Raw genomic sequence first — 26396 nt, 5'->3', positions numbered from 1 at the left:
AAAAGTTATGGACTCGACTATAAGCCTAGGGTGGGAAATACATCATCCCCCCCCATGTCATCATCAACCCCCCGTCATCATCACCGCCTGTCAATCCCTTCTCAGTGGTCTTCAACCTGCGGACCTCCAGATGTTGCAAAACTACAACTCCCAGCATGCCCGGACAGCCATCGGCTGTCCAGGCATGCTGGGAGTTGTAGTTTTGCAACATCTGGAGGTCCGCGGGTTGAAGACCACTGAGAAGGGATTGACAGGCAGAGATGGACGGCCGGGACCATCCCCTCACAGCTAAAGCCAGAAATGTTTTTTTTTTTGTTCACTCGAGTATAAGCCGAGGGGGGTGTTTTCAGCACGAAAAATCCTGCTGAAAAACTAGGCTTATACTCGAGTATATACGGTATTTGCTCTAATACTATGGATTCATTTCAGAAAGTCTGGTCCATTTGGCTTTCCTCTATACATGCCCTGGATGTGTCTTATTATATTCAAGTCTGATTCTGTCTTTCTCTGGGTTTCTTCCTGACACTGTACAATAATTTTTGCCTTAGGGTTACTGGGTTGTTCATTTCAATGCTGATGTGTTCAGATTGAACTGTGAGATACCCACTGGATGTCATTTCTATGCGTTTACTTTCTGACAAGCATCTAACCAGTCTTTATATACTGGTCGGCTAATGTTTGGACAGTTTTTTTCCTCTTATTTTCTGTAATTGTTATAGGAGAAGGTTTGTTCCTTTATACTGTTTCTAGCACTAGTCTGTCGGTAATTTTTTTTTTTTGACCTTTAATTGAAGTAAAGTCTCCAGCAGAGGACTCTTGACTATATTGTCCTATAGTTTATCTGATCCAGCCATTTAACACCCCCTAGATGCCATGGTCAATAGTGACTGCAGCATCTAGGCAGTTTGGCCATAAGGTAGGGGGCACCATTCATTATACAGCACAGGGGGGCGGCAGCTGGGGTGTAAGGCTCCTAGGTCTTAGCACTCATAGAAAACCTACCAAAGGCAATACATTGCACTATGGAAGTAATGTGTATGGGAAAAAAACACCAGGATCACCACGTCTGTAAGTCTAAGACATTTAAATATCATATTGTCACCTTGCCTTCCCAAAAATTTGATTGAAAAGTGATCATCCCAAAGTGGTACCCATGAAAACTACAGCTTGGCCCACACAAAAAAAAAAAAAACAAGCCCTTTCAAAGCTTGACAGATAGAATTATACAAAAGTTCTGGTGGATGTCAGTATATAGCAAATGTTTTTAAAAATAACATAATTAACTATTACAATTATGACAATACCAAATTGAACAGGTCATTTTTTTAAACTCTTTATTATTTTCCTTTTAAGGTACAATAAAATATATATTACACAATTCCTAATAAAACAACATAATACAAACAAGTACCATTAAGCCATCCCCCCCCCCCACCACCACCAGCCTGGCACAACTACACCACAATCAAAATTTAACTTTATTACCATTTCATCCATTCCTTATTAAGCACTGAACTTTTTTTCCCTATTTTTATAATAAATTCATTCATATCTTTTTACTTTTTCCACCAAAGAGAGCCATACTTTTAAACTGAGGTGTACTTGGAGAAAACCATCTCCTAAGGATTAGGATACAGGCTAAGCCCAGAAGCTTTAATATCACCCCTTTATATTCCTTATGCATAATACCCAATCTCAATACTGCCCTAGCTATATCATGGTAAATTAATCCCATAAACATCCTACATTTTTTTAACATGTCTCTTTTATTACAGCATAAACACCATTAGAGCAAAACCATAAAAAGACAGATTCACAGTTAGCCCCCCCCCCCCTCCTAAATAATAATTGTGTGTCTCAGTACATTGCATAGTAAAATAAATGGAGCCATTGCAAAATAATTATCCCACAAAAAACAAGCGCCAATACAGCTATATCAACAGAAAAATACACAGCATTTTCCTATGAAGAAAAGAAAATCCTGTTACTAAATATGAACGGGTTAGAAATGGTTTGCTGTGATGAGAAAACCTGTTTCTCTGTGAGGTCCTGTTCACATGATATAAATAGTTGCTTATTTTGATTTGGAATCTGCAGCTATCTGGTATCCCAATTGGCATCTGGTCCGCATGAAAACTGCCTTGACTTTCACAGTGCATACTATGCTGAAAAGACACAAATTTTTATTTTATTTATTAATTGCCATTATTGCAAGCTTTAAAACATTTAATGCTTATTCCATATCACTTTACAATGAGCTAACTGTCTTTAAATAAAATGTATTCTGATCTCTATTATTCAATAAGAAGAGATTAAAGAAACGTTCTTCTCCCCCTAGATGAAGCCTGGATCAATGAACTTTACCGTAACAACACAGAAGAGACTATATCGCTCACAGTGGGCTGTGCTGGGGAAGCGTATTCAATCAACTGGACCATGGATGGAGGAGGCCTCTCGGACAGGCATTTGCTGAGTGATGACAACAGGACACTTACTATTCCATACAATGTCACTGGCATGATCACAGTCCACGTCTCCAATCTAGCCAGTGCAGATAATAAATATATTGCTTTAATCAAAGGTAAGGCCTCAGATTAAAATCAGGAGAGTGGATACATATCTATGACATAAGTTTAACTCCCTTAAAGGAGTTCTCCAACTGAAATCTTTTATCCCCCGCTGTGCCCGGGCTGTAAAACTATACATTATAAACTTTCACTTACCTGCCTACGATTCCCCCTTGTTCCGATATCGCTGCCTGTGCTCCGGTCCCTGTCAGCTTCCTCTTCCTGCGGGTCGGTGACTTCACTCTGCGCTCAGCCTATCAGCGGCCGCAACGGGACATTGCTGCGGCCGCTGATAGGCTGAGTGCAGAGTGAAGTCACCTGCGGGTCGCAGGAAGTGGAAGAGACCGGGACCGGAGAACGGGACGGCGATATCAGAATAACGGGGGATCGTAGTCATGTAAGTGAAAGTTTATTATGTATAGTTTTACAGCCCGGGCACAGCGGGGGTTAAAGGTTTTAGCTTAGAGAACTCCTTTAATGAAGCAGGAAATTAAAATTTGGGGGTTTTCATTTTTTCCTCCTCACCTTCTACAAGCCATCCAGGCGCCAGGGGGACTGAGGAAAAGGGGGGCTGACCTAGCTGCCCGTCCATCCTAGCACACAAGGTCATGGCTATTATATAGCGGCACAGAGAGGGGCCTAACTACCATATGGGGACCTAACTAATATATGGTGAGCACAGAGAAGGCCTAACTTCTTTAAGGGGCACAGGGGAGCCAAGCGACCAAATGGGGGCACAAAGGGGGCCTAACTACTATATAGGGGCACAGAGGGGGCATAATTGTATATGAGGGCATAGAGAGGGCCTATCTACTACATTGGGCACAGAGGGGGCCAATGTTATATGGAGGCACAGAGGAGATCTAACTGCTATATGGGCGCAGAGAGGGCATAACTGTCCTATAGGGACACAGAGGGGCCTAATTACAGAGGGGCCTAATTACTATATGAGGGACATATGGGGCCTAACTACTATATGGGGGCACAGAGAGAGCCTAACTACTAAATGGGGGCACAGAGGGGGCCTTACTACTAAATGGGGGAACAGAGGAGGCCTAACTGCTATATGGGGACACAGAGGGGACTTAACTACCTTATGATGCACATGGGGGGACTAAACTACTATATGAGGTACATGGGGTTAACTACTATATGGGGCCATAGAGGGGGTTTAACTGCTATATGTGGGCCCAACTAATATATTGGGGTGCACCCCATATGGAGGGACATCACACTATATGGGGTGCTTTTACTATCTGAGGCAATTGTTGGTATTTTGTATGGTCATAATATTTATGATGCTAACATGTTTAATTTGGGATGCTGATACTAGACTTGTACTTGGCAAATGTGCCCAATAACCGCCTCTTCATTGTTCACTTTATCTGGAGTGGTGTAGGACCTGCTGCATGATGAAATGACATTGCCATGCGGCTTGCAGGATAAGGTCCTGCACCACTTACAGTGGAGGATGCAGAGGCCTCAGTGTGGAAGCGGTGTGAAGGTGGGTGGGATTTTAATATTTTCTTTTAGAAAGGACTTATTGATGGTAACTACTTAATGGAGGCATATACCTAATAGGAGGTTTCCTGACTACCTAACTACCGTATTAGGGTCTTCTATCTTAAACGGGGAGGATTCCATACCTACCTACTGGGGGCTTCTACCTAATAAGAGAGCCTCTCTACCTATCAACCTATTGGGGGCTTCTACCTAATAGAGGGATTCTCTATTAACCTATAGGCTTGGGGCCTCTAACTAAAAGGGGGATTCCCTACCTACTTACTAGGGGCTTCTACGCATTAGGGGGGGCATTCCATACCTAACTACTGGGGGGACATCTTAGTTATGAGTGTCAGTGAGGCCTCATGTTCGACTTTCTCCACCTCTGTCACATGACAATAAAAAAAACAGCAATTGGTATTGGTGAGTTCTTAAAGTATCGGTACTTGTACTCTGTCTTATTCTCCTTGTATACTAGTATTATTGGTAATATTGGTCTCCGTATAAAGGATTTGGTATGTGACAGCATGATGGTTATTAGCGTTGAGAAAGTTAGCACAACTTAAACCATATTAACTTTTATGCTCCTGAGACCAATATGTTCCTTATTTACAGGCCAGGGAAGTGGACGGCATAGCGCTTATCTTTCTCTGCATAGAAGTTTATGCAGAGAAATGTAGCACTCTGCCGGCTGGGGAGACGAGCGCAAAGCCACCTGCTTCCCCGGCCTGTAATTAGGATCGCAGGGAGTCTCTGGAGTGAGACACGATGCGATCAAAAGAACTTTTGACATGCCTGATTGACATGTGAAAAGTTGTTTCTAATTACAGTTAACCTAGCGATCTGTCCAGATCACAGGTTTACTGGGAAATCTCGCGGGGCTGAGCGCTAAGCGCCAGCCCAGCAAGTTAAGCGCTAATTAATGCAGCTGAGCACTAATAACTCTTTAAGGGGGGGGGGGGGGGAAACTTACCAACTTCATCTTGGTCTGTGGTTCTTCTGTAGCCCTGCCTCTAATGATGACATAATTAGACGCTGGGCTATAGAAGAAGAGCCCTGGGCCAAAAAGAAGTTTGGTAGGTATGGTCTGTGTATTTTTAGCATGCCTTTTTGTTTTTCAAAGGCTTGTTAAAAATGTATAATGTGAACAGACCCTTTGTGGCAGGGAACTGTTGTTAAATTACAACCCCCATTATTCCCAGACAGTTAAAGGGAGTGGTAGTTTAGCAACAGAATATGTTTTTTTTTATTTATTTATGAGAAAAAATGCGTGGGGTTCCCCCTATTTTTATTCTCAGCCAGATACCAAACAAGCAGCAACAGCCTGACATTACCAGGATGGGCAAGGACAATTGTTACTGGGCCTTCCCATCCTAAATCAACACAAGCCTGTTACCGCTAAGGCCCTGGAGCGCCAATTTTGACGCCTGATGGTACCGCCTCTTCCTGACACCCCTGTGGAGGTGGATATGGGGTAATAATTGGGGGTTAGTGGTAGCTGTTTTGGGCTTAGTAATTGATTCCGTCTATGAGACGGCTTCCACTACAAGGCTGTTAAATCAATAAAAAAATGACACATTGAAAAATTATTTATTAGAAAAAACACTCCTCCACAAGCCCTCGTTAACCATTTTATTTAAATTTTTTTTTAAAAAGAACGCTGGTTATTGACGTAGTCTACCGAATCTGACGTATACATGGATCTGAAATGAGAAGATAAGCAAAAAATGAGTTAGTACATTTAGGGCCTGGGGGAGAGCCCCCATAAACCTGTGCGTTCCTAAACAGGGAGCCTCCAGCTGTTGGTAAACTACAACCCCCTTTATTCCCAGACAACCAAAGGCCAGAGGTGTGATTAAGCAACAGCAAGCCTTCAGTTTTGCAACAGTTGGAGGCTCGCTGTTGCTAAACTGCTACTTCCATCATTACCAGACTGCTGTCTGGGAATAATAGGAGTTGTAGTTTAACAACAGCTGAAGGCTCCCTGTTTGGGAATGCATTGTTCAAATTATACATTTTTAACATGCCTTTTTAAAACAAAAAGGCATGCTAGAAATGCACAAAGTGAACAGATGCATACTTACCAACCTTGTTCTTGGTCTGGGGTTCTTATTCTGTAGCCCCTCCTCTAATGACGTCTTTATTTGAGGCAGGGCTACAGAAGAAGACGGACGGAACAAAAAGAAGGTTGGTAGGTATGCATCTGTCCACATTGTGCATTTTACAAAGCCCTTTTCTTGGTCTGGGACTCTTATTCTGTAGCTCCGCTTCTAATGACGTTGTCATTAGAGGCGGGGCTACAGAAGAAGACAACGGACCCAGAATAAATAAGGCTGTTAAGTATGCATCTGTTCACATTGTGCATCTTTAGCGTGCGTTTTTGTTTTAGGAAAGAATGTTAAAAATATATATAATGTGAACAGTGCATTCCCAAACAGGGAGCCTCCAGCTGTTGTAGGTCTTCTCCTGTATACAGTATACCCCCCCCCCACAAAGAGTTAATTAGCTCTTAGCAGCGCTAATTAGCACTTTCCATGCTAGACTGGTGCATGGTGCTCAGCCCAGCAAGACAGTACTTTTGACATGTCAATCAGACTTGGCCGAACCTGGCAGTTTTCAAAAGTTCTGCAAACTTAGAATCCCCTGAAGTTCGGATCAAATCCGGGTATGGGGGGGCTCAGCTCAACTCTAATGGTAATATGTATGCATTCCTCCATACTGTACCTGTATACTGGTAATATTGGTAATATTGGTCTCAGTGTACAGGATTTGATCAGTGACAGTATGATGGTATTATGTATGGTGATAATATTCCACCTTGTATACTAGTATATTGGTCTTGGTATACAGGATTTGGTCAGTGACAGTATGTATGGTAATATTTACTCACACACCAATTTTACAAAAACTCCCTCTGCCTTTTCTATTTACTTTATTCCACACATTGTGCTGATGCACACACTCAGCGTTTCTCACTAAGATGTATACTGGTATTATTGGTAACTTTGGTCTCAGGATACATGATTTGGTCAGTGACAGTATGATGGTATTATGTATGGTGATAATATTTCTCCATGTATACTGATATTATTGATAATATTGGTCAGTATACAGGATTTGGTCAGTAACTGTATGATGGTAATATGTATGATGATAATAGTTTCTTTTCACCTTATATAGTAGGGGTGTGAATCGCCAAGAATTTGGCGATTCGATTCGAATCGCGATACCAGTGTGGCGATTCGATATATCGCGATATATCGCGATACCGTCTAGGTGACGATACATCGCGATATATCGCCCACCTGGGAGCATTCATAGATCCCAATAGACGCCGCTGTCAGCTTTGACAGCGGCGATCTAGTACTCCGGCGCGCACTTTTCTCATGTTATCCCGTCCTGGCTGCAAAATAAAATAAAACGCACTTTATCTTACCTGCCAACGAGCCCGCGGAGCTCCGGTACAGTCCGGTACAGGTGTTCGGTCCCCGGGCTGTATTCTTCTTACTTCCTGTTAGTCCGGCACGTCACATGGAGCTTCAGCCTATCACCAGCCGCAGCGATGTCCCGCCTCCGCTGGTGATAGGCTGAAGCTCCATGTGACGTGCCGGACTAACAGGAAGTAAGAAGAATACAGCCCGGGGACCGAACACCTGTACCGGACTGTACCGGAGCTCCGCGGGCTCGTTGGCAGGTAAGATAAAGTGCGTTTTATTAAAAATTCCACATCCCTAAAAGAATCGATTCAAAAATATTTTGAATCGATTCTGTATCGGCAAATGAAAAATCGCGATTATCGCGAGAATCGATTTTTTCTTACATCCCTATTATATAGCATTGTAATTTGGGACTGGATGACTTTTTTAAAGTATTATCATGCATGGAAAATCCACACACATAGATAGATAGAAAGATAGATTCATAAACAGTAAAATGGCACAGCACTCTAATAAAGCAGAAAACTTTGGCAATTTACTTCCTTATATCCACTTGCAACATTTCATTACCACCTGTAAATAATGACGCATTGCAAGGGTCCCTTTAGGCCAGGGGTACTCAACAATTTTTAGTGAGGGTCCGCTTATCCAGGTCTGCCACTGGTAAAGGTACGAGCAAAGCGCTGAGGCCTGATTCACACCTAGTGGCCACAGTGCTAGTGCTGGGCGGTATACCGGTATGAACCGGATACCGTTTTTATTTTCTCCCACGGAATGGATTTTTGCCCATACCGCTATACTGGTCAGGCCCCTCCCCCACCCTCCGGATGAATTGTAGAGCCCAGCGCGGCGCCTTCACTTGTCCCGGTGTGCTTCTGTGGCCCCCCGCTGCGCCTGTCAGCCAGTGTCCCCGCGAGCACGATCAATCCCCACCGCTAGCGGGATCCATGTGCCCACTAGCAGGGTCAACAAGAATGCCTCCCACGAACGCGACCGCTACCATCACCGCTAGTGGGGTCCCTGTTCCCACTAGCGGTGTCACAAGAATGCCGAGCGCGGCTCTGTTCCCCCTCCCTGTCAGCTGTCAGGGTACGGGAACAGATTTAAAAGCCTCGTGCGCGGCTAACGTAGTACTGCCTAGCGTTAGCCCTACGCTATTTGCATAGTACTGCACATGCGCAGTACTACGTTAGCTGCGCGCGAGGCTTTTAAATCTGTTCCCGTACCCTGAGAGCTGACAGGGACGGGGAACAGAGCCGCCGCTAGCGATGATGGTAGCGCTCGCGGGGGGCACATTTGACACCACTAGTGGGCACAGGGACCCCGCTCGCGCGGGAGGACGTGGGGCTGACAGGCGGTAATACCGTGATACCCCGATAATAAAAAAAAAAATACCGTGATATTCATTTTAGGCCATACCGCCCAGCACTACGCAGTGCCATGAAGGAAATAGGTAAAACAACTGAAATCTGGAGGATGTAAATGTACTGTTTCCTGTATTTTCTGTATACTTTCAGGGACTGTACCCATGAATAAAATACTGCCACATGCCGTACCCCTGAATATAATATTTCCACACACTGTGCCCCTTAATATGTTACTGAAGCATGCTATACCCCTGAATATATTACTGCTGCCCACTGTGCCCCTGAATATTACTGCTGCACGCTATGCCCCTGAATATATTACTGCCGCACGCTGTGCCCCTGGTATATTTCTGCCACACGCTATGCCCCTGGTATAGTGCTGCCACATGCTATGCCCCTAATATATTAAAGCCACACGCTGTGCTCCAGGTATATTACTGCCACACGCTGTGCCCCTGGTATATTTCTGCCACTTGGTATGCCCCTGCTATAGTGCTTCCACTTGGTAAGCCCCTGCTGTAGTGCTTCCACTTGGTATGCCCCTGCTATAGTACTGCCACTTGGTATGCCCCTGGTATATTACTGCTACATGCTATGTCCCTGGTATAGTACTGCCACACAATATTCCACCAAATATCAATTTAACAAACACTGTGCCCTGTACTGACTTATGGTACCATAAAACAATGAATGATATCACTGTGCCCCCAGAATAAATTATGTCACTGTGCCCCCAGAATAAATGAAGTCACTGTGCCCCCAAAATAAATGAAGTCACTGTGCCCCCGGAATAAATGAAGTCACTATGTCACCACATAAACTGCGTCACTGTGACTCTTCAGCTGCTGCAAACTATAACTCCCATCATGCATAGACCGACGGTGAGGATGGGAGTTGTATTTCTGTAACAACTGGAGAGTCACGGGTGGGGGAATGACTGCTCCCCTGACAGCGTAGGCTCCCTGTCTCAGGTCCCGCGCTGCTCCGGCCTCTTCTTGTCAGGCCTGGCCAGAGCAGATGATGCAGGCAGCGTTAATCGTGCCGTCTGCATCACAGTAGAAGCGCCGGGCGGCTAGGCAGGAAGCACAACGTTCCCTCGCTCCGGGCCGTGGCTATTCATTTGTATCGTTGTCTTAAATACACCGCTACAAATGAATAAGGGGAGGTCTGGATGACTGGTGGCCCTGGTCCGGATCTGGACCGCGGTCCACCATTTGAGTATCCCTGCTTTAGGCTATGTACACACGCCAGAATTTCTGCATGGAAATCCGCATGAAAATTCTGTATGTATTTATAGCCTTATTAAAGGATTACTGCAGCCATAGACAACTTATCCCCTAGCTACAGGATCTCCTGTAAGGGGACCTGAACTGCCGCGGCTCTGTGCAGCTATTGCCCGTGTCATCGACTTCACTAAGAGGTCAACAAACACGCCCCCTTCATTCAGCCCTATGGGAAAGGCGGGAATGCAAGAACACTGCATCTCCACCTCTCCCATAGAGGCGGAGATGCACCTCCGCCTCTCCCCGCGCATAGGGGATAAGTTGTATAAGGCTGCAGTACTCCTTTTACTTTAATGGGATTCCGCAGTCCCATTCTTATTGCAGAATTTTCGTTGCGGACGTTCGGCAGTCAAAATTCCGCATTCCGTGTTCTGTGCACTTATTTCGCACAAAATTTTACTTTATGTAAACAAGCACTTTTTTTGAGTGCACTATGGGATCATGCGGAATGCATGCGGAAATTCTGCATGAATTCTGCACAATGTCCGCAGAAATTCTGCATAGATGTGGAATTATGGTCAAAATAATCTGGACGAGGAATTCCGCATCTATGCTGAATTTCTGACTTCTGAACATAGTCTAACCCTCTTCCTCAGTGGAAAATAAAATTGGTAATGACCTGTGCAGTGGAAAAACAGGTGCAGACATTTCGCACGTTTGGCTTACTAGGATTGCTCAGAGACGGCAATGCATTTTCTTCCGGACTCTGCAAAAAGAATAGGCTTGACTATTCTTTCTGCTGGTGGCAGAATTTACAGTGCAGCAGAATCCCATTTAAATCAATGGGACTCTGTGGCAGCAGAATGTCCATGCGGAATATTCCATATGAACATTTCCCAAATTTTTTGCCCGTGTAAGCCCGGCCTTATAGGTGTGTGGGGCTGATCACATATACCTAAGTGTAAAGATAAGGATAAAAGCCTGAGATTGATTCAGCACCAGGTTTTCATTGAAAACTGGCTGGAATCAGTGCAGATAATCAGTAGGAGAAATCAAGCAGCCACTGAGGGATTAAAGGGGTACTCCGCTGCACACATCTTATCCCCTATCCAAAGGATAGGAGATAACATGTGTACGGAGATAAGGGGATAGGGGATAAGATGTTAGATTCCGAGGTTCCCGCTGCCAGGGACCCCCGCGATCTTCGGCGTCCGGAACACGGAAGATTGCAGCTTCTGCGTTTGTGACGTCACGCCACTCCCCCTCCATTCATGTCTATGGAAGGGGGCGTGATGGCTAGTACAGAGCTGTCACGCCTACTCCCATAGAAGTGAATGGAGGGGGCGTGGCATCACCATTGCTCCGTGACCTGAATGACATGGGTGCCGGCCTGGAGAACCCCAGCGGCGGGACCCCTGCGATCTAACATCTTATCCCCTATCCTTTCAGTAGGGGATAAGATGTGGGCGGCAAAGTACCCCTTTAAATAAATAAAAAAATTAACGAATAAATGGCAATGGATAGAGAATATTAAATCATAGGGATAAAAATATTTAAAACTAATAATATGATAATAATAAAAATAAAGAATTTCATTCTGGGTGTAGATGGTAATGAGAAAATGATGGTAGTAGACAAAAATGAATAGGTGGGTTAACATAGAGGAGAATGATGTGTAGGTTTATTCTCATGCATAAATATGTAGGGATAGGAGGGATAACTTCATTTTAAGTAGTAAAATAATAAATTATGTATCCAATGCAGAAAAGTAGAAGGATGGAGCACTCACCCAGTCTTGACGTAAGAAACTTATTTATTGTATCAAAACATTCTTAGGGTTTCATGGAGTGCGGGAGAACGGACAGGAACACGGAAGTGGGATGACTGACGTTCTGTATCGCGCAATCAGCACTTCGTCAGGTTTTAAAATTCTCCCGTGTGAATTTGAGTGCAGCCTTAATCTGCTATAGCAGAGATTCTGGTGTCTGCCTTAAAGGGGTACTCCGCCCCTAGACATCTTATCCCCTATCCAAGGGATAGGGTATAAGATGTCTGATCACGGGGGCCCTGCAGCTGGGACCTCCGCGATCTCTGAGCAGCACCCGACATTCGTTTAGAACGCTGAGTGCGGGCGGTGGGGGGTCGTGATGTCACATCTACGCCCCTTGTTACGCCACGCCCCCTCCTATAGACTTGTATTGAGGTGGCGTGACGTGATGTCACGAGGGGTGTAGCCGTGATGTCACGACCCCCGCCACCCGCTCCAAGCATTCGGAACAGCGGAGTACCCCTTTAAAGTAGTCCTTCTCTGGATGCAGGTATCATATAACTGTCTCACCATGTAAATTGAATTATTTTCTGTAAACAGTCATTAGGTTCCGTAATGATATGTGTTTATATGCATTTTCTAGGATTTGACTATGCATCTTAACAGATTTTCTAATCTAATTTTCTATCTGTTCCCTCTCTAGATCTCAATGAAATAACTAATAATTCGGGTCCCATAATGTACTGGAACATTAATCGAGTGATATGGAGAGAAGGTGGAGGCCAGGCCGATAATCATATTCTAATTCTCTCAAGAAACGTCACTAACATTTCTGTAATCACCCTTTCAGGTAACATATGTGATATTTATCTGGGGAGCATGACGTCTGGCTAATGGTGGGGTGCGAGAATTATGTGACCATCAATGACCGTAAGGGTATTGTTACCTTAAAATAAAATAACTTCGTAAATAGTGTTGATGAAGGGAGGAGGTTTGTGTAAATCGTGTACTACTTCACACCTTCTGGTCCAGACCGTAGGAGAGGACACATATGGATTAGAATAACCAACTCAATTCACATTCACTTCAACACTCCTGAAATGCATCCAGGCCTCTTTTGATCTCTTTTATTGAGTTCACTATGACCCCTTCTTCTGGCAGAGAGTAACATGGGTTTATGCAGGATCGGTCCTGTCAGACTAATCTGATCAGCTTCTATGAGGTCAGTTATAGATTGGATCGGGGTGAAGCTGTGGATGTTGTATATCTGGACTTTTCTAAGGCGTTTAATATTGTGCCGCACAAAAGGTTAGTACATAAAATGAGGATGCTGGGACTGGGGGAGGATATATGTAAATGGTTTAGGAACTGGCTCAGTGACAGGAAGCAGAGGGTGGGGATCAATGGTTAGGTGACAATTTGGGCAGATTCCATTTGTATTGGGTGAAGGCAAAAAAAGGACAATGGACAGCAATGCATTCCAAAGCAGAGTCTGACAAAAGAATCAACTTGTTTATTCTTTTGGCACAGTCTGGGATCCAGAATTTCAGTGGCAGAACGTCCGCGGCAGAAATTCCAAGAATGGTGCAGCAGAATCCTATTGAAAACAATGGAAGGCTGCTGCACCGTGTTTTCTTACCAGAATTCTGCTCAGAAAATATGTAATGTGAATTGGCCCTTACAGTGGGGTACCACTGGATCCACTTCTTATCAATATGTTTATTAGTTACCTTGTAGAGGGATCACCACAGAGGAGGATAATATAATATTACAGAGGGATCTGGGAAAGCCAGAGGCTTGGGCACAGACATGGCAAATGAAGTTTAATGTGGATAAATGGGCTGAAAAAAACTAAATGTAGAATTATGTGCTAAATAATAAAACCTGGATAAAACTTCTACCAAAAAGGACTTGGGGTTGATGGTGGACAGTAAGCTCAACTTTAGTGATCAGTGCCAGGCAGCTGTTGCCAAGGTTAACTAAGTCATGGGATGTATGAGGAGAGGCATAGGGGCTCGTGATAAGGACATAGTTTTGCCTCTGTATAAATCATGACCACATATGGAGTATTTTGTACAATTTTGGGCCCCTGTATATAAGAAGGACATGGCGGAGGGTGACAAAGAAAAGTAATGGTATGGGAGGATTACAGAACCAAGACAGGTTATCAAGCTTGGGGTTATTTAGTCTACAAATGTATGAATGGACAGTACAGAGATCTTTCTCAGGATAATTTTATTCCTAGGCCGTTAACCATGACAAGGGGGCATCCTCTACATCTAGAGGAAAGAAGGTTTCACCATCATCACAGTCGAGGATTCTTAACTGTAAGAGCAGTGAGACTATGGAACTCTCTGCCCCAGGATGGTGTGATGTCTGACTCAATAAACAAGTTCATGGGGGGCCTGTATGTTTTTCTGGAAAAATATAATATTACAGGTTATGGACAATAGATTAACCCCTTCACGACAAGTGACGTACATGTACGTCCTCCGCTGGCTCCCGCGATATGTCGCGGGGTCACGCGGTGTCCCCGCATCATATCGGGTCGGTCCCGGACGGCTATCAATGGCCGGGACCCGCGGCTAATACAGGACATCACCGATCGCGGTGATGCCCTGTATTAACCCTTCAGACGCGGCGATCAAAGCTGACCGCTGTGTCTGAAATGAAAGTGAAAGTAACCTGGTTGCTCAGTCGGGCTGTTCGGGACCGCAGCGGTGAAATCGCGGCGTCCCGAACAGCTTACAGGATACCGGGAGGGCCCTTACCTGCCTCCGCGGTGTCCGATCGACGAATGACTGCTCTGTGCCTGAGATCCAGGCAGGAGCAGTCAAGCGCCGATAACACTGATCACAGGCGTGTTAATACACGCCAGTGATCTGTGTAAGAGTTCAGTGTGTGCAGTGTTATAGGTCCCTATGGGACCTATAACACTGCAAAAAAAAAAGTAAAAAAAAGTGTTAATAAAGGTCATTTAACCCCTTCCCTAATAAAAGTTTAAATCACCCCCCTTTTCCCATAAAAAAATAAAACTGTGTAAATAAAAATAAACATATGTGGTATCGCCCTGTGCGTAAATGTCGGAACTATAAAAATATATCGTTAATTAAACCGCACGGTCAATGGCGTAGGCGCAAAAAAATTCCAACGTCCAAAAAAGCATATTTTTGGTCACTTTTTATACCAAAAAAAGTCTGATCAAAACAAAAATGGTACCGATAAAAACTTCCGATCACGGCGCAAAAAATGAGTCCTCATACCGCCCTGTACGTGAAAAAACAATTATTTTTTTCCCCATTTCGCTGTGAATTATTGGGTTCAATGACTAATGTCACTGCAAAGTAGAATTGGTGACGCAAAAAATAAGCCATAATATGGATTTTTAGGTGGAAAATTGAAAGGGTTATGATTTTTAAAAGGTAAGGAGGAAAAAACGAAAGTGCAAAAACTGAAAAACCCTGCGTCCTTAAGGGGTTAATATGGATAGAACGTTGATCCAGGGATTTATTCTGATTGGAGTCTGGAAGGATTTTTTTTTCCTCTGACATGGGGCAATTGGCATCAGCCTCATGGGGGATCAACACAATAGGGTTTTAGGTTGACCTTGATGGACTCTTGTCTGTTTTTAACCTTATACACTATGTAAGAGTTCCACAGTCTCACTGCTCTTATAGTAAAGAATCCCCATCTGTGCAAGTGTACAAACCTTCTTTCCTCTAGATGTAGATAATGTCCCCTTTTTATAGATACAGTCCTGGGTATAAATAGATCAGGCATAGACAACCTACGGCACTAGGTTAGATGTTTTGGACTACATCTCCCATGATAGTTTGGCAGCATTTTGGCGGCTGTAGGAGCATAATGGGAAATGTTGTCTAAAACAGTTGCAGTATTAAAGGTTGCCTCTGTACTGCCCCAATATATTTATACATAGTTATCAGGTCGCCCCTTAGCTGTTTTTTTTTTAATATAAACTAAATACCCTATATTGATGATCTTTTTGGGGACTGTAGTCCTCCAATTCCATTTATCTTTTAGTGATATTGTTTATCAATCGGCCTGAGACCAAAACTGTCTGGTTTTGCCCATAACAACCAATCACAGCTCAACTTTCATTTCTTAACACGTTCTGGTAAAATGAAACCTGGGCAATGATTGGTTGCTGTGGGCAAAATGAAACAATTTTAGTTTCAGGCAGGTTGATAACTCTCCCCCGATATGCCCAGATTTATCAAAACCTGTCCAGAGGAAAAGTTGCTGAGTTGCCCACAGCAACCAATCAGATTACTAGAAGAAGCATTGGTTGCTATGGGCAACTCAGCAACTTTTCCTCTAGTCAGGTTTTGATAAATCTCCCCCATCGTGTGTACTTCCACAGTATATAAGAATTAACATTTTATCCATAGCATTTGATTAAAAAAATCTGTTCTTGTCATAATATATCTTATTTTGATGTCTATAGTAGCGCCCCCTGCTGTTCCTTGTTTTGCTGTATGCTGTGTCCATCTGCTGTAGCATGCAGTGGTGGACACACAAGTTCCATTAATATACCTCTTATATATATTATTTATGTTCTTCCATGGGCCTGTATATGTAAAGAGAGAAACTCATGAAATTAATAGAAATATGTATCTCTCAAAAGTAAAGAGAAATGAGCTGCAGTAACCATGCACAGCCACTACACAATGTATGGCGCTGTCTGTTTCCTGCTCTACCCATGGCTGTACACTGTGATCTGATATTGATGACCTTTTACTTAATAAGTCAAAAATAAATAAGTCATGGAAAACCAACCGGTTTCTTCAATCCACGTCATAAACTGAATGTATTATGTGTCTGCTCCTACATGCATTTCTGGTGTCATGTCACTAACCGGATTTGTCTGTTTCCTCTCTTCTGTGCTCTGCCTTATTTCTAAGAGTGGATATGAGGTATTTTTTTTATATAATACTATGTTTCGTGGACTTTATTTTCAGTTCGTGGCTTACTGAAACATAAATCTGTTACCGAAACACCCTGAAGTTAAAGTAGGTTAAAGAACACTCTGTTATACTGATCCTTAAAGGGGTACTCCTGTGGAAACCTTATTATTATTATTTTTTTTAAATCAACTGGTGCCAGAAAATTAAACAGATTTGTAAATTACTTCTATTAAAACATCTTAATCCTTCCAATACATTTTATGGGCTGTATACTACAGAGGAAATGCTTTTCTCTTTGGAATTTCTCTGATGTCACGACCACAGTGCTCTCTGATGACCTCTGCTGTCCATTTTAGGAACTGTCCAGAGCAGCATAAGTTTGCTATGGGGATTTTCTCCTGCTCTGGACAGTTCCAAAAATGGACAGCAGAGGTCAGCAGAGAGCACTGTCATCAGAGAAATCCAAAAAGAAAAGCATTTCTTCTGTAGTATATAGCCCCTAAAAAGTACTGGAAGGATTAAGATTTTTTAATAGAAGTAATTTACAAATCTGTTTAACTTTCTGGCACCAGTTGATTTAAAAAAAAAAAGAAGTTTTCACGGGAGTACCCCTTTAAGGCAGTGTTTCCCAACCAGTGCGCCTCCAGCTGTTGCAAAACTACAACTCCCAGCATGCCCGGACAGCCAAAGGCTGTCCGGGCATGCTGGGAGTTGTAGTTTTGCAACAGCTGGAGGCACACTGGTTGTGAAACACTGCCTTAGAGACTTGTTTGCACTTTGCTGTCATGGTTTGCTTGTTTCTGAGCCATTTGAATGAGAACGGTCTGGTGTGAATGAAGATCACTCGCCATTGGTTTGTAAACTGGATGTGAACAACACAGTATGTTCACACACAGTATTTGGCTATGTGCTCACCGTGGAATGTCTGCACGGCAAATTTTCGTGCATACATTCCACAGACAGCGGAGGGCCGGCAGAACACTTCGGCACTAGGACCGCACGGAAATGTGTCATCTCATAGATGGCAATGCATTTCTGAGCAGAGTCCACAAAAACATCGAACAGGTTTAATGTTTTTGTGGACCCGGAATCCGTATTTTCACAGCAGATGTTGCTGCCGCAAAAATTATGCCGGGTTAACCAAGCAGCAGAATCCTATTGATATCAATGGGACTCTGCAGCTGCGGAATGTCCGTGCGGAATATTCATGCAGAATTCTGTAGGGAGATTCTGCCATGTGAACATACCCTCTTGGTTCCCATTTGAGCTTTAGAATGGCCAAAATCGACAGCCATATTTTTATATTGAGTTCCATGGAACTTCATAGAAAAGCGACTGGTAATTCCACTTCAGTAGAATTTTCCAGCTGTAAGATTAAGTGCAAGGCCCTATTTTCTGTTGTGTATGGGTCACCCAAAAAAATAAGAAAAATATTTTAAAGTAAAAAAATACCGTAAATTAAAAAAAGGCTCAAAAAACATTCCAAATGCCAGAAAAAAAAATGTCTGATCGATTAGTTGTAGTAAATGCATGAAGCGATTTGGTTGGTTTTATAGTTATTGGTTTGTGCTGTGTTATGCATCCAGTTTTTCCATCATTACTATGAAATGTTAATATATATTTCTTTGTTTTACAGAATCAACAGGTGACGACCAGTTTGACAGTGGATGGTGGGGCTTACTGATCATTGTGATTTCTGTTATACTTTTGGTGGTAGCAGTGCTGGTGGTAAATTATTATTCTATGATTTTAGGGTCTAGATATAGAGTTATTTAGGCCATGTTCACACAGAAAATACGGGCAAAATACATTTGCTTGATTCGGCAGCTCTAGGACCATTTGAAATTGCGCCGTCTTCATAGACAGCAATGCATTTCTGAGCTAAATCCGTAAAAACATTGAACATCCATCGGACTACGGAATCAGGAAATTCTGCTGTATGCACAGTGCAGCAGAATCCATTTGAAATCATTTTGACTCTGCTGCAACGGAATTTCCGAGTGGAATATTCCAGCAAAATTCCGCTCGGAAATTCTGACATGTGAACATAGCCTTAGGCTTATTTAACATGTAGGGTCTGAGCTCTGAGAATAAAGGGAATGATCGTGTGTGTGAGGAAGTAGAAGAGAAATAAAGATATTTATATAGTTACATTGTTTGTAAGGTTGAAAAAAGAGGCCATTAAAGGAGTACTCCTGGTTACTAAACCCATAGCCCATCCTTTCCCTCTCACAAACCTATTTATTTGTCTAAATATCATTCATTAACATTCAAATATCATTCACATATTATTCAATAGCTATATATGCAGGAAGTGATAGAAAGATGTCATAATCTGATCCTGCTTGTCTCTTTGCAAACCCCTCACTGAGACCTAGCCCCCACCCTCCTGCAAGACAAACACCACATGATGTTTGGCTTCACAGCCACACTTCCCTTCCCCCTCCTTCTGTGAGGATTTTGCCAGTAGAGAAACAGCCGAGTGTCTTCTCAGCACATAATGCTGCTCTTTTCCTGCTGTAGATCCAATCACTGACTGCTGCCATTCAGAGCATCACATGATTTATTGCTGGGGGATGGATAGTTTGAAGGAAAAGACATGTAGTGTGTGCTGCAGACAACAACACATCATTCGCACAGATAGTAAGAGCAGTTGGCTGGCAGCCATTACACAGAGCCGCACTGACTGCTGGAAGTTGCAGTCTGTACTGCAAGCGGGGAAAAATAATATTTAGGAGACATCAGTGCCAAAGGAGCTGGCAAAATCACATAGGTAACTTTAGAGAACACAGAACAGGTATTGTGGCGGCTTTGGGGCCTTTTTATTTTTCTTAACTTCCCCGGAGCACCCCCTTTAAGTTCAACCTAAAACCCTACTGTGTTGATCCAGAAGAAGGCAAAAACCTTTTATGAGGCTGATGCCAATTGCCCCAGGAGAGGAAAAATTCCTTCCCGACCCCAATATGGCGATCAGAATAAATCCCTGGATCAGTGTTCTTATCCACATATAGTCATGGCTGTAAATGTTGGCACCCCTGAAATTTTTCTAGAAAATGAAGTATTTCTCACAGAAAAGAATTGCAGTAACACATGTTTTGCTATACACATGTTTATTCCCTTTGTGTGTATTGGAACTAAACCAAAAAAGGGAGGGAAAAAAAGCAAATTGCACATAATGTCACACCAAACTCCCAAAATGGGCTGGACAAAATTATTGTCACCCTTTCAAAATTGTGGAAAAATAAGAGTTTTCAAGTATGTGATGCTCCTTTAAACTCACCTGGGGCAAGTAGCAGCTGTGGGCAATATAAAAATCCCACCTAAAAGCAGATAAAAAAAAGGAGAAAAGTTCCCTTAGTCTTTGCATTGTGTATTTGTGTGTACCACACTAAGCATGGACAACTGAAAGAGGAGAAGAGAACTGCCTGAGGACTTGAGAACCAAAATTTGGGAAAAATATCCACAATCTCAAAGTTACAAGTCCATCTCCAGAGATCTAGATTTGCCTTTGTCCACAGTGCGCAACATTATCAAGAAGTTTGCAACCCATGGCACTGTAGCTAATTTCCCTGGGTGTGGACGGAAGAGAAAAATTGATGAAAGGTGTCAACGCAGGATAGTACGGATGGTGGATAAGCAGCCCCAAACAAGTTCCAAAGATATTCAAACTGTCCTGCAGGCTCAGGGAGCATCAGTGTCATCCGTCGACATTTAAATGAAATGAAACTCTATGGCAGGAGACCCAGGAGGATCCCACTGCTGACACAGAGACATAAAAAAGCAAGACGACATTTTGCCAAAATGAACTGGAGTAAGCCAAAATCCTTCTGGGAAAACGTCTTGTGGACAGATGAGCTTTTTGATTAAGCAAATGATTCTATTGAAAACGGAGTGAGGCCTACAAAGAAAAGAACAGTACCTACAGTGAAATGTTTGGGGTTGTTTTGCTGCCTCTGGCACTGGGTGCTTTGAATGTGTGCAGGGCATCATGAAATCTGATTATTACTGATGGATTTTGGGTCGTACTGTACAGCCCAGTGTCAGAGAGCTGTGTTTGCGTCCGAGATCTTGGGTCTTCCAGCAGGACAATGACCCCAAATATAGGTCAGAAAGCTCCCAGAAATGGATGGCAACAAAGCGCTGGAGAGTTCTGAAGTGGCAGCAATGAGTCCAGATCTAAATCCCATTGAACACCTGTGGAGAGATCTTAAAATTGCTGTTGGGAAAAGGCGCCTTCCAATAAGAGACCTGGAGCAGTTTGCAAAGGAAGAGTGGTCCAACATTCTGGCTGAGAGGTGTAAGAAGCTTATTGATAGTTATAGGAAGTGACTGATTTCAGTTATTTTTTCCAGAGGGTATACAACCAAATATTAAGTTAAAGGGGTTATCCAGGAAAAAACTTTTTTATATATATATCATCTGGCTCCAGAAAGTTAAACAGATTTGTAAATTACTTTATCTTAATCCTTTCAGTACTTGAGCTACATCTCATATATAGATCTGCTACCCCCCCCCCCCCCCCACAGTATAATTAAATCCAGAGCCACTTACCTCAATACAATCACATTCAAATCCACACTTCTTCCCCAGGGTAACATGCTCACAGTATAATCACATCTAGCACTTCCCCCCACAGTTTAGTCACATTCCCAGCTTCCCCCTTTCCAGTGCTGCTCAAATCTACATGAAAATGCTATCTAATCTACTGGCATCATGTTATATACTGTAATAGGAAAAGTGGGGCAGATTGATCTATATCTTTGTAGGAAAAGATTCAGTATAACTTAGGAGTCCAGTGAGTGGCCCTGTCATTAAGTGACACCGTCCACTATATTCCTAGGAATAAAAAAAAGGGCAGTGATTTCAAACAAGTAATACTGAATCTATTCCCACAAAGATATATATCATTCTGCTCCGCTCTTTCTACTCTTTAACATGCTGCCAATAAATTAGATAACATTGTAACAGTGAAAGGTTCCCTTTACCTCCCCTTTGCAGTGTAATCTCATCCAGTACTGCTTAACCCCCGCCTACCACTTGCCATTATATTCGTATCCACTTTGCTTATTTTTTTTAAAGCCATTTGGCAGTTTTTGGTTGGCAACATTTTGGCTGCCATATGGAGAACCTGATGCCATCTACTATTTAATTTCTAATGTATAAGTGAGCTGGCTCCTTGTTTCTTTTCAATACTTTATTTTGTATATTATCATTGGTCTAAAGACAGAATTCTGCCAAAATTCTAAGCTCTATTGAGTTCAGCGGCATTCATTCCGCCCAGAATTCTGCAAAATTTTAGGACATGTTCAATGTTTTTGCAGAATCTGGAAAGCAGAAATTCCCTGACAGAACTTTGACGTGTGAATGGGACAGTGGAGTCCCCATTCAATTCAATGTGCAGTAAATCTTGCGGAAATTCCAATGTGTGAACATAGTCTAACACAGAAATTGCATTTATGTAACATTATAATGTTTGACATCTAACATTCACATACATTTTTTTTATATTCTCTTTGCAGTGCAAGAAAAAGAGAAATGCAAATGTGTTGTAGTCCTAAAGAACAAGACAGAGAAGACTATTGTAGCATATTCAACCCTTACCGCACGTTAAAGCACATAGATGTACGGCAACTGCATCCAAACAGACAAAAGAAGAGAGCTTAGAAGCTGCGCTCGCTTCAAAGATGGTGGGTGCCGGCACTCACTGTCAGTGATCGACCTCAATGATCAGACTGATTAGTTATTTAATCCCTTACATTCTATAATCAATAGTGATCGCAGTGTTTAACCCCGTCACGACACGTGGTGCATTTATACATGTGTGTGATTAGGGGCTACATTGCGAGCTCAGAAGCTCACGTCATAGACGGCCGGTACTGGCTGCGATCATGCTGGTGTCGATCATGTAACCTTTTAAATGTTGCAATCAATAATAGTTGCCGCATTTAAATGGCAATATGACTGATACTGCAGGTGTTGGGGGTCTGTTTGACACCCCCACAGCGCGATTGCTCATGCCGCTCAGTTAATTCGGCAGGCGGAGGCCTTTTGTTTAGGCAATATTGCCTCTGTTATGTGTGCATCAGGCAGACTGTATTAACGGAGCGTCAATTGATCAATGCTATGCAAGAGTCCAATGAATGCTTATAATAGTTCCCTATAGGGACTTAAAAAGTGTTAAAAAAAAAAAGTGTTTATAAAAACTTGAAATAAAATCCCTTAATAAAAAATCAGATCTCCCATTTTTCCAAATAAAAAATGTAAATAAACTAAAAAAAAATAAAATCTATTTAACGCATGCAGAATTGTCCGAACAATTAAAATACAATGTGTATGATCCTGCATGGTGAATGCCATAAATAAAATACCAAAAGTCAGAAATGCTGATTTTTGGTCACATATATCAGAAAAGAATGTTTGTAGTAAAATAAAACAAAACCTATATAAATTGGCTATTGTCTTAATGGTACTGTCCTACAGAATAATTATAACATGTATTTTTTACCGTAAATTGCATTGCATAAAAATGAAACCTCCCACAAATTTTTTTTTTTTCAGTTTTGCCATAAATTTAGTCATTACATTTTGTGAATTGGTCACACATAAACTAGATGAAAAATTTTAAGCATTATTGGTTTTAAAAGGCAAGAAGGAATAAAATAAAAATTCAAAAATGGAAATTGGCTGTGTCATGAAGGGGTTAAAAGGCTAAATGATAGGTGCCGATTCGCACCCCCACAATAAAGTTGTGGGTTGCTGATTGGTTACTATGGCAGCCAGAGGCCTCTGTGCTTGCCATATTAGCGCTGCTGCTAAAGTCTGCCTGTTGTGTAAAAGCAAAATTCTGTTTTTCATCTCACAAATTTTTTTCAGTTTCACTGTACATTTTATGATACAATAAAATGCATCATTACAAAGTACAATTGATCTTGCAAAAAAAAAAATAATCCCTTCTACAGCTCTGTGGATAGGAAAATATGAGTTATGTTTTTTAGAAGGCAAGGAGGAAGAATCGGCCCAGTCATTAAAAGGAACCAATCATCAGATTTTACCCTATATAATGCTTGGCAGAGCGTTATATAGGGTAAAATCTTTATCCTCACCATCCCTGAGGGACGCTCCTGCCCCCAGGGATGGTAAGGATATGAACTTATAAACTGCTCCCCGCGGTGCCCGTACGTAGTCCCCTGGGCGGGGAGCTCCTCTCACCTAGTCCCGTGTCTTTGGCCGACCGCAACGCCCCCTCCGCTTGATTGACGGGCCGCGTCATCGCTCTGCTCCGTATGTTGACGCGGTCCATCAATCAAGCGGAGGGGGCGTCGCTGCTGGCCGAAAACATGGCACTAGGTGAGAAGAGCTCCCCGCCCAGAGGACTACTTATGGGGAGCATCTTATAAGTTCATATCCTCACCATCCCTGGGGGCAGGAGCATCCCCTGGGGATAGTGAGGATAAAGATTTTACCCTATATAAAGCTTTGCCAATCGTTATATAGAGTAAAATCTGATGATTGGTTTCCTTTTAGAGGTTAAAACCTGCGCTTTTATATTGGTGTGTTGGAGTCTGGACTCCCAAGCACACTATTATCTCACTACTATCTAAGTTAAAGGGGTACTCAGTGCTTACACATCTTATCCCCTATCCAAAGGATAGGGGATAAGATGACTGATCGCGGGAGTCCTGCAGCTGGGGACGCCCGTGATCATGCACGAGGCACCCCGTTTGTAATCAGTCCCCGGAGCGTGTTCGCTCTGGGACTGATTACTGTCGACCGCAGGGCCGGCGGCATGTGACGTCACGCCCCTGTGTGACGTCACGCTCCGCCCCTCAATGCAAGCCTACGGGAGGGGGCGTGATAGCTAATACAAAGCTGGAAACTAATACAAAAAGTAAAGTATTTATGAAGCATTAGCAATGACAAGCCTTAAAGAGGTAGTCCAGTATCCAAAACGTATCTCCTATCCATAGTATAGGGGATAAGTGTCAGATCACAGAGGGGTCTGACTGCTGGGACCCCTTGCGATCTCCTGCCCAGCACCTCAGTTCTCTTAAAGGAGTAGTGTAGTGAAAGATAACTTATCCCCATCCAAATGATAGGGGATAAGTTATAGATCGCGGGGGATCTGACCGCTGAAACCCCCCCTGCGATCTCATGAACGGAGCCTCGGCAGTCTGCTGGAAGTGAGCGTGCCAACCCCCGCACGGAGCGGCAGCCGCCATGTATCCCATAGAGATAAATGGAGGGGGCATGTCACAGCTTTCTGCGGGGGTTGAAACGGACGCTTCTGGCATACTGTCGGGTTCCCATTCAGGAGATCAGGGGGGATTTGGTTATTTTTCACTGCACTACTCCTTTAATGAATGTAGTGCGTCAACCATGGTACGAAGCTGTGGCCAACACCTCTCTCCATTCATCTCTATGGGAGAGCGGTAGGTATTGCAGAGATGCATGTCGGCCACTGCTTCTTGTGGTGGTTGACTCGCATCCATACATGAAGAGAGCGGGGCGCCGTAGTCCCAGTGGTTCGAACCCCCCACGACCTGACACTTGCGGATAGGGTACACTGCTGATAGAGTATACGTTTTTATTTACTCCTTTAAAGGGGTACTCCACTGGCCAGCATTCAGTACTAAATGTTCCAAACGCTGTTTTCGCACTGTGGGGGTCAGCCACGCCCCTTGTGACATCATGGCCATGCCTTCTCAATGGGAGGGGGTGTGACGGACATCACGAGGGGCGTGGCCGACTCCCGCAGCGCGAAAAAATTGCGGCGCCCGCACGTATTCAGGAACCGTATTTATTGCATGTCTATGAGCCGACCGGAGTGAACCGCAGCCTCCGGTCGGCTTCGTTTTCGGCCGTATGCGGTTTCCCGACTGAAGGCAAAAATGTGGTCGACCCCGTTTTTGCCTACGGTTGGGAAACCGCATACGGCTGAAAACGCAGCCGACCGGAGGTTCCCGAATACGGCTGAGTGCGGGCGCCGCGATTCCCCCCGCCCCCCCCCCCTCCCCCTAGCCGTATACGGAACCATAAGTACAAAAACATGGTGTGAACCCAGCCTTATTTAGGCTTTCCTGAGGACACTGTTTTCTCCTCATTTATATATGTTTGCGTTTATGTCAATATATTTTCTGTATTATGACCTGTGCTTGCATTTTTATGACATTAGCATTTCAGTATTCTCATCTACTGGATCCCAGAGTTGCCAACCCCAATTTTTTTTTTTTCTGGACAAACTGGAAATACTAATAGTTTATATAGATTATAAGTAAAACATGTCTATGTAGATTATAAATAATACAAAAGCTTATTATTAGCATTTACTTTGAAAAATTATAATTATAGACAGGCCTTGTTTATACTGCGGAATTTCGCTGCGGAATCTGACGGAAAAATTTCGCTCAAAAAATTCCTTTGCAGCCACATTGTTTTTAATGGGATTTGGCTGCACCATTGCACACGCAGAATTTCTGCACCGGAAATTCAAATTCAAACTTGATTTGTCAAATCTTTCTCCGGAATCTGCTTTGAAATGAATTGCGCATTTTATAGCAGTCCTAGCGCTTGCTTTTTCTGACTTTCCCTGCCTTGGTTTAGAGCAGT

General features: G+C 43.2%; 1 protein-coding gene across 4 annotated transcripts in view; it reads left to right on the top strand.

Annotated features, from left to right (window-relative positions):
- LOC130295087 (uncharacterized) overlaps positions 1–23075 on the top strand; it is a 49043-nt gene extending 25968 nt beyond the window's left edge. For 2 of the 4 annotated variants that reach the window (XM_056545375.1, XM_056545374.1), the window contains exons 3-6: positions 2339–2581; positions 12569–12715; positions 18427–18518; positions 22310–23075. In XM_056545375.1, coding sequence (XP_056401350.1) covers positions 2339–2581; positions 12569–12715; positions 18427–18518; positions 22310–22342 — 515 coding nt within the window. In that variant the 3' untranslated portion in view covers positions 22343–23075. Of the gene's footprint in view, positions 1–2338; positions 2582–12568; positions 12716–16787; positions 16896–18426; positions 18519–22309 lie in introns of those variants that run through there. The other 2 variants (XM_056545376.1, XM_056545377.1) reach the window with 2 other exon arrangements.
- The last annotated feature ends 3321 nt before the right edge of the window (positions 23076–26396 follow it).

Source organism: Hyla sarda, chromosome 11 (assembly GCF_029499605.1).
Source record: "Hyla sarda isolate aHylSar1 chromosome 11, aHylSar1.hap1, whole genome shotgun sequence".
Lineage (NCBI taxonomy): Eukaryota > Metazoa > Chordata > Amphibia > Anura > Hylidae > Hyla > Hyla sarda.
This window is presented reverse-complemented; position numbering and strand designations above follow the sequence as displayed.